The sequence below is a fragment of the Fusarium musae genome, chromosome 2 (genome assembly GCF_019915245.1).
Source record: "Fusarium musae strain F31 chromosome 2, whole genome shotgun sequence".
Classification (NCBI taxonomy): Eukaryota; Fungi; Ascomycota; class Sordariomycetes; order Hypocreales; family Nectriaceae; genus Fusarium; species Fusarium musae.
The window spans coordinates 2,301,608-2,311,518 of NC_058388.1; the positions used below are offsets into that span (position 1 = coordinate 2,301,608).

The 9,911-nt window shown below is 47.5% G+C and overlaps 1 protein-coding gene across 1 annotated transcript; it reads right to left on the bottom strand.

The window, feature by feature from the left end:
* Positions 1 to 6,995: 6,995 nt before the first annotated feature.
* J7337_002648 (uncharacterized protein) lies at positions 6,996 to 8,095 on the bottom strand (the record flags this gene model as incomplete). The annotated part of the gene is made up of 2 exons (XM_044820375.1): positions 6,996 to 7,425; positions 7,653 to 8,095. 2 exons carry the CDS (start codon positions 8,093 to 8,095, stop codon positions 6,996 to 6,998), a joined length of 873 nt encoding a protein of 290 aa, XP_044684675.1.
* Positions 8,096 to 9,911: the final 1,816 nt, after the last annotated feature.

The following is a 9,911-nucleotide window of genomic DNA, read 5'->3' on the forward strand; positions in this document are numbered from 1 at the left end:
CAAAAGGGTTTGATGAGCAAGGGAGCAAAACACTAACTTTATCTTTCACTTCTAGCTGTAAACAAGACAGGAATTTCGAAATTTACCGCTCAATTTCTATCTTGTTGGCCACTGACTCAATACAGCAAGCCACAGGACACGATGTTTATCAGCATCTCTCATCCGTAATAGTCAAGGCCCCGAATACTAGCAGTCTTTAGAAAGCTGCCACGATTCCTTGGAAGGCCTCAAGGATGAAGTGCATCTTTATTGATCCCCATTGCGTTAATTTGAGCTGATGATCAACTGGATACATACACGAAGATTCTTCATGTTGGGCCGCAACCACTCCAGTGGGCTTCACTCTCACCGACTAACCGACAACCGGGTCTCAGGGTTACACGGCATAGCTGATGGTTATTCATCTGCTTCAGTTGCCAAGATAATACATTCGGATAGGTCTTTTCTCCTTTGCCATCATTTTCAGATGAGTGCTCAAAAAGGGGCTGAAAACCATTCCCCCATCATGATGCTCCAATCTTGGACGCAATTATCGCTTTAGTTCTTACATATCCGATCTTGACTGACTCACGTTGGGATATCTCTCGTCAAAAAGGGTATTCACGCCGCATTAAGAACATAGAAGTCACAAATAGACAGATTGTTTGGGGCGGTTATCCACCTCAGGGGTATAACTCTGCAATAGCAACCACCAAGCAACCATCAAGGACACACGCAACTATAATGTCGTACCTAAGATTTACATAGGTTTGACTAGAGTATTGCAGTGGGATTGAGAAGAACAGCATCTTGTGTCCTTGTCAACCTGTCAAGCATTGCTACGTAATTTATTACCAACAGTCTGGGTGGTGCCTAAAGGCAATTGAGAAAATAGATCGACCCGGTGGCACGAATAACATCATTTTTGCGTTATCGAGCTGCCTGGAATTGTATTTCGATGCTGATGTATCATTACAATAAGAGAATTCCGTAACATCAAGCCTTCTCTAAACCTATCCTCCAAATCTTGTCCAGGTACTTTCATATCCAGTGAGAGTACTTAATACCCATATGAGCACCCCGAAACAAATGCGATATTCACACGGGACCCGAATAATGTTCAGAGGACGTGACGACAAGAGGTATACCAGGCTCTGTGCTACTTGAATACCAGGACTTGCTTTTGCGATGTGTTCGACCAAGCTGGGTCAGATGATTCAGGGAGCACAAGAACGTCATATTGATTCATCAACGAATAGTTTGCACAAGAAGGAGGTCCATGTGTGATGCATGGCGAAGACAGAGCTTTGGATGAAGATTGGCCCTGGAATGAGCTATCCCGAGGTATATAGAAACGAGATATCCTCACTTCATCCTCGAGCTCAACCCAAGAACAATCTTTGAACTTTATATCACAATGACACGTCAAGTGACCAAATCACTTTTCTCATTTTTCGCATTTTTATCCTCGTATTTTTCTGTTGCGGCAGATGATACCTTGCCTATACCAAAACGGTTCATCACCAAGCATAATGACGACGGAAAAGCGATATTTGACACACCGCTCAACGATGAGTTACCCGAGACTATCCTCTCGACACACGTCTTCTACCTCGGTTACGTCACTCAAGGGCTTCCGGTTGGTCTCGAAGACAATACAGAATAGAGACATATGGGAACTACATTAGCAACTCTCCAGGGCTTAGTGTCCCTGGAGGTTCGGTGCTCCGGATTGTTGACTTCCCACCCGGTAGATCAGCCATGCATCGAACACTGAGTATAGACTACGGAGTCGTAATTGAGGGTGAGATGGAGCTGGTGCTCGACTCGGGGGAGAATCGTGCGATGAAGCGAGGGGATGTGGCAGTCCAACGTGGGACAAAGCACCAATGGGTCAACACAGATAAGGAGAAATGGGCTCGAATGGTGTTTGTTCTTCAGGAGAGTAAGCAGCTGACAGTGAAAAGAGTTAAACTAGAGGAAGATCTGGGGAGCTTGGGTGATGAGCTGAGACCATCCGCCTGAAATACATTTGACTCGGTGAATTTGGTCTCAGCTCTGATAGAAGAAGTGAAGATATATACAGTTAAATAGTGAAGGGGTACCTTCCGAGTCGAGGCCACTAACCAATGCTGGGCTAATAAGATGATATTGATTAACAGTCGGCGATAAGGGTCCAGATCTGCCCAGACTGCCAGGTAATAAACAAAGTGTGTCCACCTGATACATTTCAAGTTAGCGCGTGAGTGGTCAAGTGAGCTGCGGTGTGAGAATGAGAGAGAAATGCTTATAGATCTAGCGTTATCTAACCTCCGAAAAGTCCAAATAATGATAATTACCTACCTATCTCCCTACCTAGGTAGTCAAGTAAGTTCGAAAGATGGTATAAAGCTGATTTGTCTGTACGAGATGTGAAGTATATAGGCAGACAGGATACCTTACCTAAGTTAGTGGTTCAACGTAGGTAGTACCTAAGCTGAGATAGTACGGAGTACCTACCTACCAACTTGAATACCTCAGCTAAGGGATCTCTCAAGGCCGCACGTTGAACCAAGGAGCAAATAAGGCTAGGTTAGAGGTCCCGTCTGGGTACCTAGGTAGGTAGTTTGATAGGTGATGCAAGGGTGATCGCGTGGGCGAATGCTTAGGACCCCCATCTCCACTTCTTCGGAGCGGGCAGCCCCTCAGATGAGACGGGCCTGCCGCAAGCCCATTCCTAGCGGACCCGTGGAAGCCCAAGGCCAGCCCTTTTGGACCAACTAAACTTTCTAATAACTTACTCCAATCAACAAATAATTCGGCACGACTCGATTCGAATCACTTCTAAAAGGTTGCTTGTATTCACTGCGACTCTACATCATCCTGGCATCATCTTTTGGTCGCCTCAAACGTACGTTTAACAACTCGCTGCATCTCCCAGACCTGGCTCAGCACCGACTTACTACTACCTATCCTCCCTATCACCGAGCTACCTATTAGTATCTATCATGCATCATGCGAGTTAGCCTTAAACCAACCGTTTTCTAATCGCATCCGATATAGGTTCAAGGAATACTACCGCCGACAAACGCCGCACTCGAACTCAGAATTTCTTCTTTTACCTACACACTCCCATAAACAAAGCTCGGGACCCATCCCCTCGACCGATAGCATCAACCCATGTTGTATTAGACGAGGGCTACACATTTCCAATCGCCCCCTCGTTAACAACCGAGTCTTAATGAGCTGTCATGGCCAGCCCTTCGGGTGCTTCAGGCCAGTTCGCCTCGGAGGCTGCCAGAGACTACAGTGCTATTGTGTCGAGTAGTTCTCCGAGCTCACATTCGTTGTATAGCGATGATGGCCAACGCGAAATCGACCAGAACGATCCAAACTCATATCAGCACCAAGATAACGCACGAGATTCAATATGCCCTTGGCGGAATCCTCGTTTCCATCACCAAGAATGCTCGCGATACTTCGACTGTCCATCCCACACCATCGAGCGGAGTCTATCGGAGAGTGGTTCAGGAGACCAAGAATCCACCCACAGCTCGCATCACTCTCGTCCTGATATCGAGCGAGATCAGTCTGGAGCACAAACCATTCGCTTCTCAAACCAGGAGCTTGCACAGGTTGGGATCACCAGGGATAATGCCCCAACCCCAGACTCGGACCATGCGAACGTCGACAGAGATGCTGCCTATATCACGAGCGACCCTCCATCAAACCAAGCTACTTTGCCCCCCATGGTTACCCAGGGATCTGGCCAATCTTCGACAGGCACACCATATAATACGCGGTTCGATCAACCTGATCCTCAGAGTGTTGTCACTAGCAACCCGGATCAGAGAGCGAGGTCCAGCCAACGCATGATCGCGCCAAACTCACAAGTGGCTCAACCAGCGCACACAACTCCATCCAGAGAAAGAATGGATGCACCATTACCATCTCTAAGACCTTTGGAAGAGGCACTTCCACCGCTTCCGCGCTCTGCTCGCCAGTCGATATCTTCAGATCAGCAACGCCCAAGATGGCAGCCGGATAATGAGGTCACATATTGCCCTATCTGCCACACGCAGTTTAGTTTCTTCATCCGCAAACATCACTGCAGGTAGGTCGAGATATTTCTAGGCAACATTTGATTGCATATGCTTATCAGATCAGGAAATGTGGAAGAGTTGTTTGCAACGCCTGTTCACCGCACAGGATCATCATCCCTCACCAATATATTGTACGGCAACCTGGCTTCGAGGCAGCGATCCATCAATCACTGCTTGTTGACGGACTAGGAGCTGGCTATTTTGATGTGAACGACATGTCGGGAGGTGAACGGGTACGGCTTTGCAATCCTTGCGTACCAGATCCGAATACAGCGCCCCCGCAAAGCCCGAGTCCACAAGCAACTCTTTCACCACGAACTTCTCACCAGAGGTCACGAAGCAGTATCGGTAATGCCTATGGAACACCGCAACCGTCTAACCGACATGGTGCAGTTTTCGCGCCCGGCACCGGTGGCGACCCGTACAGATATCTCTCTCTCAGGACGAGGAGTGTCACAATGGTACATCCGCCTTCTCTCGTTGAATCTTTGCATAAACTGACGTATCACTAGGGCTCGGTATCCTCTGGCTCTTCTCCTGCTCCTACCTATAGAAGACGTAGTGGAGCGATACAGTCGCGATTTGATCGAGTCCAAGCAAGTGGCCAGGCTACTTCGGCATCTTCATATCCAGATCGCTATAGCTCACTAGGAGAATCATCGACGAGGCAGCGGGCACTTCCGCCTACGCCACAGATTGCCGAGGAGGATGAATGTCCTGTTTGTCATCGCGAGCTGCCGTCCCAGAGCTTGCCGAACGCTGAGGAACTTCGTCAGTCACATATCACGAAGTGTATCCAGACTCACAGCGCGTATGGAACGTTAGGCGCTAGTGAGGATGGCGGAGCACCAGCTGTACCCCGGTTAACGGGCATGTATTGTTATTCCGCGACGGAGAAGGATTGCATCGATGATGCCGAGTGCACGATTTGTCTCGAAGAATTCACTGTCGGTGATCAAATGGCACGTTTGGAGTGCTTGTGCAGATTTCATAAGCACTGCATCTCGTCTTGGTTCCGTAAACACCCCGGAAGATGCCCAGTTCACCAGCATGGCTTGGGTTATTAAGAGGAAAGGCGTTTATTGCATACGAGAATGGCGTAACGGATATGGGACTGGCCACTTTTCAGCATATTCTTGTGTCTTAGATTTGGTTGAGCACTGACTACTGTGCCTTTGTTCATTGAAGCGTTTGAACTTGAATATGGGATATGTAGTTGTGCGAGAAGTATTTGGATGTTTAAATATGATGTGATGAAGAATAGAGAAATACTCATAAAACTCACTCCAATGTAAACCATGGTGTCAGTGGCCTGCTTCTAAGGTTGACACCTTGGTTCTGTCAATGTGTTCGATTGCATGAATCTATGCTCAGTGCTGTCTGACTCTCCGTCCTTACCTATACCAAACTCAGACGTTAAAATACAGCCAAAATAAGAGCCTGGAAGTGACAGGCTACTTAATACAATATACATGTGAATCAAGGCGTTGATAGTCGTTCCCAGGACGCAAGTCCCATTGGTCTTTAATGGAGCATCAAAGATTTCACATCTTACAATCATGCAAGATTTGAACTTACGAAGGCTCTTGATGCCCCAATTCTGTAGGGAAAGACATGCCGAACACACATACTATCAACCATCTGTCTGGCAAGCCTCCCTGCCCCATGACCTCTGCAGTTTCCATGAAACTAAGGTTGAGATATGGTCTACATGAGTCTACATACACAAATTATGCCCCTTGAATAGGAATCGTGAATTATCTGTTCTAGAATGAATAGATCTCTGTGTTGTGAAGTATCTCGGCGAGTCTCATACTCTTCCAGAGTCTTATGATTAACTTTCACTATGACCTATCACTTGAGATTCATCACCTTCCGCGTTGTACTGTTACACCGTTTGATGGATTCTTCATATGTCATCTCTCCTTTCGAAGTATACCGAAGTCTAAGGACACTTGTGATCAGTTGTCTCAGCCCTTCTATTCCATGACGTGGTATGATCTCGCGCTTGTCCCCATCTCGCACATTGTATAAGATGATGCGTGGTCACTTTCCAGACTCTGAGCCTAACAAATAGGCATAAACGCAAGTCTGGATGACATGTTCGTTGGAAAGGCTTGAGACGAACTTGATCTCCCATATTATTACATTATCCATGTCGTCTTTGCTCTTGGTAGCGGTATTGTGTACAATATCTGCTCGACCACAGAGTTGAGTTTCTTGGCCATCGATATAGAATTGCTGCTGCATCTCAACTTCAAAATTCAGCCCTTGAGCAGAATCCACTAGCTCACTATCAAGTCGACGCCGAGCAAGGATGAGGTCCCCGGGCTTGATCCAGTCATACTTGTGGTCTTTCATCTGAATCACACGCGGCAGATACCCCTAGAGACTCGCTTCATATTCGCAAGCTTTCCGGCAAAGCCAAGCAACAAGCTTCTCGGGGCATTTTAGCAAAGTTTCATCAACCTCTCCTCCACTTGATCGCCCCAGTGACCTTGATGTTCCCACTGTTTCTAGCTCCAGGGCTGCTGCAATAACAAGGCCGTTGATGTCGCTAACAGACTCATAGAACCCCCTTTTCGGATCTGAGAGTACCACATTTCTTATGTTGATGTGTTCATGGCGAGGGAGGGGAGGCGCTAGCCTGTCTACACGAAGATGGCGCTCGACAAGTTTATCAAGAGCATCGCCCTGGACATACCGCGTTATTTCACGGGCTCCACAAGATTTTGGAAGCGTAAGGCCTAGCTCTATGAGGCGTCCGGATAGATCAGGGTGTGGAATTTTTGTTCGTCTCTTTGTCAAGTTGACTATCTTGGCGGTGTGGTACAGAGAATCGAGGGATACGCACGGCATCATCTTACTCTCACCGTTATGGACTAATACGAGTTGCTGCAGAGAGCGCGTTAAAGCCACAAAAATTTCGTTGAGTCAGCTGTCATCTGGCAAGTTGCGGCCGAAGAACTGGAAATAGGAGGCATCGATGCCAAGAAGAACAACAAGCTTACGCTCTCGGCCCTTGAACTGATGTATCGTAGAGATACACAATTTTCCGTTGATCACGATGTCGTCGAGAGGTGTTTCCTCATCAGGAGGTACATTTATCGGCAAACCATAGACCTGGGCCAACGCATTTGCAAGGTCTTGCAACGGTCCTTTCGTACGGATAGAGCGTGCTATTATCACGCAGTTCTCAGGCTTGTAACGTTTGATCAGGGGGGAGATCGCTCCCGCCACTGCCAGACTGTCCCAAATGTTGCATCTCAGGACAATGGGCTTTGGGCCACGCTTCGAACTGGAGATGTACTGCTCTCCACCAAGGAAGACACGGTTGATGAACTGGACAGCCGATGAGGACAGCCTGAAACTGTTGCTTAAATGAACTTTTGCAAAGGGATAGGGGCTGATTGGACCCAGCACCTCAGGGGCCAGAGTCAGATAGCGAGGTCAGCACCACGAAAGCGGTATATCGATTGACGCTCGTCGCCGAGGACGACGATGCGGGCGGGCTGGCCTCCTTTCCTGAAGTTGTTGGCCCGGGCAAAGCACTCGACTAGCCAGAAGGTTTCTGGGTTGCAGTCCTAAAACTCGTCTAGCACAATGATGTCGAAAGGTTTTAAGGCCCATCGTGGAAGCTTGCCGCACTTGTCGATATTCTCCAAGAGCTTGATAAGTGCTTCATCGCTCGGAACCACTTGTCCAAGGAGGAGACCCGCAATGCCATGGAAAGTGTATACATCGCTGTTGTGGTATTTTCTGAGACGATGAGAGGTTTCACTCTGAAGTCTCTTTGAGAAGAGAATGCTTCCAATTCTCTTATCGGGATGTGCAGCCGCGATTGCTTCTATGGTGGCGATTTTGCCTGATCCGGGTTTTGCTGATACCACGACATTCTGGTCAGCATAGAGTTCTGCGATCCTCAGCTGCTGTGCTGAGACGATGGTTTGAAGACTGGTCTTGGACCCACAGACTGGAGCCAGCCGTGATTTCTGGTAAAGAGCCGGGATGAGCCTATCTGGAGAGAATAACATGACTTTTACTGTATCGTCAGCTTAATCTTCTCTGGAGCAAGTATAGCGATACTCACTGTTGGCTGTCGAAACCAGGCTGAGAGCAACAGATGCATCATGTTGATTCGTAGTACTATGATATTGATGTCACCTCCATAATTGTGAAAGGCGACGAGGACTGCTGCAGCTGAAGGTGGTTCCTATGCAGTGAACTCTAGTTCGTAAATGTGTATCAAATAGCACACTACTATACTTGGTGTGCTGAGTTGGATGATTCATGATGAATTTCAGATTATCTATCGATTGTTGATTGTTCTGGCTAAGGAAGGGAACATCTTAGGGCCGCTGTGTTAACCTAGTACATGGCCTATTCTAAACGTCAAACAATTAACTACCTAATCTTAACCAGCTAACAGACTGCATTGCTTCGTGCTCCATCTTGATTAACCTCCAAAGCGACTCGTTAGGTTTTCCCCAAAAATGGCATTGTTGATATCTTTATGCTCATGAGAGGAGACGTTGACCCAAGTTTACACTTCACAGGCCACAGAAACTGGGGAAATGCGTATAATAACACGATAGTATCTAGGGTATCCGGCCCAATCGAAAAGCTGACGGCCAAAGCACCGCACCCTGTTGGGGATTCCCTCGTCCCTGTTCTGGGTCACGGTAACGAGTTAGTGTGAACCTAGCGTTCAGGTCAAGTAGAGTGGCAGTGCAGATGCAGATGCAGCTGCAGGTGAGGGAGAAGGGAAGGCATTGAATGCAAGGTGACGGGAAGTGGAACTCAGCAAGGCCAAAACAGTGTGAGTTGTTGCAGTTTTTGTGTCTTTCTTATAGCATTTCTTTTACCTTACTGTGGTGCACAGCGAACACGCGATACACTCACTGCCTCTGAGTATGACATGACAGACTTAGAGGCGAAATTGCACGGCAAGGAAACGGTTTCGTCAAGATTAACCAGTCAGATCACAATTGTGTTTCTGGTATCGAGTTGTGCCAGCAGTTGGTTTCATGTGCTACATATTATTTATGGAACAAAAGGGAAACCATCACAACAGGAGCCACGAATTCACGTCTCATCGACCAAAGTCAAACCTAAACCAGGCAAAAAAACGAAAAGAAAAAAAAAAGAAGATGGTAAAAACCACCAGCTGGAGACTCCAAGCTACGCTACTACCAACTTCAGCCGTGCTAGCAGTAAACGAAGCAGGGATTCCAGGGACCGACACCAAACCAAATACAGAAAAGACACCTCTGCTCGATCTTGGAAACCCCAGGATCCTTGCTGTCGAGGGTCCCGGTCCACTGAATACGTAGTTCCGTCACAAGCAAAATTGAGCTCCCCCGGACCATCAATTACGTAGGTCGTGTCCAGTTGCTCAGCGCAGCAGGGATAACACTAGCCAGGGGATTTGGTGATTGGCAAGGGAGGGAGGGAGGGATCTAGGGAGGCTTTGAGAGGGTTTCTTGGGATGGGGTGACTTATGAGAACACTATTCACTGGTAGCACATAGATATAGTAACGTTTGTAGATAATACCTCACTGTGTTGCAGTGCTCGGCTTAAAGCATTTTATGTCTCTGGAGGCACTGGGCTGCAGTTGAGCAACAGTCTTGAGCAAACTTCTGCTGATTACCCAGGTACTATAGCTTTGGTTTGGAAGCTCTCCATACCTGTGTTACGGATGAAAGGACAACTGCACAAAACAAGAGAAGTGGTCAATTACCTCCACTATTATATACTACCTATATTTAGTCTACAGACGTTTGTTTCACAGTACCACGATACATGGTACCTTTTGCAGTCAGTGAATGCTGATCATTATCGAGACGGG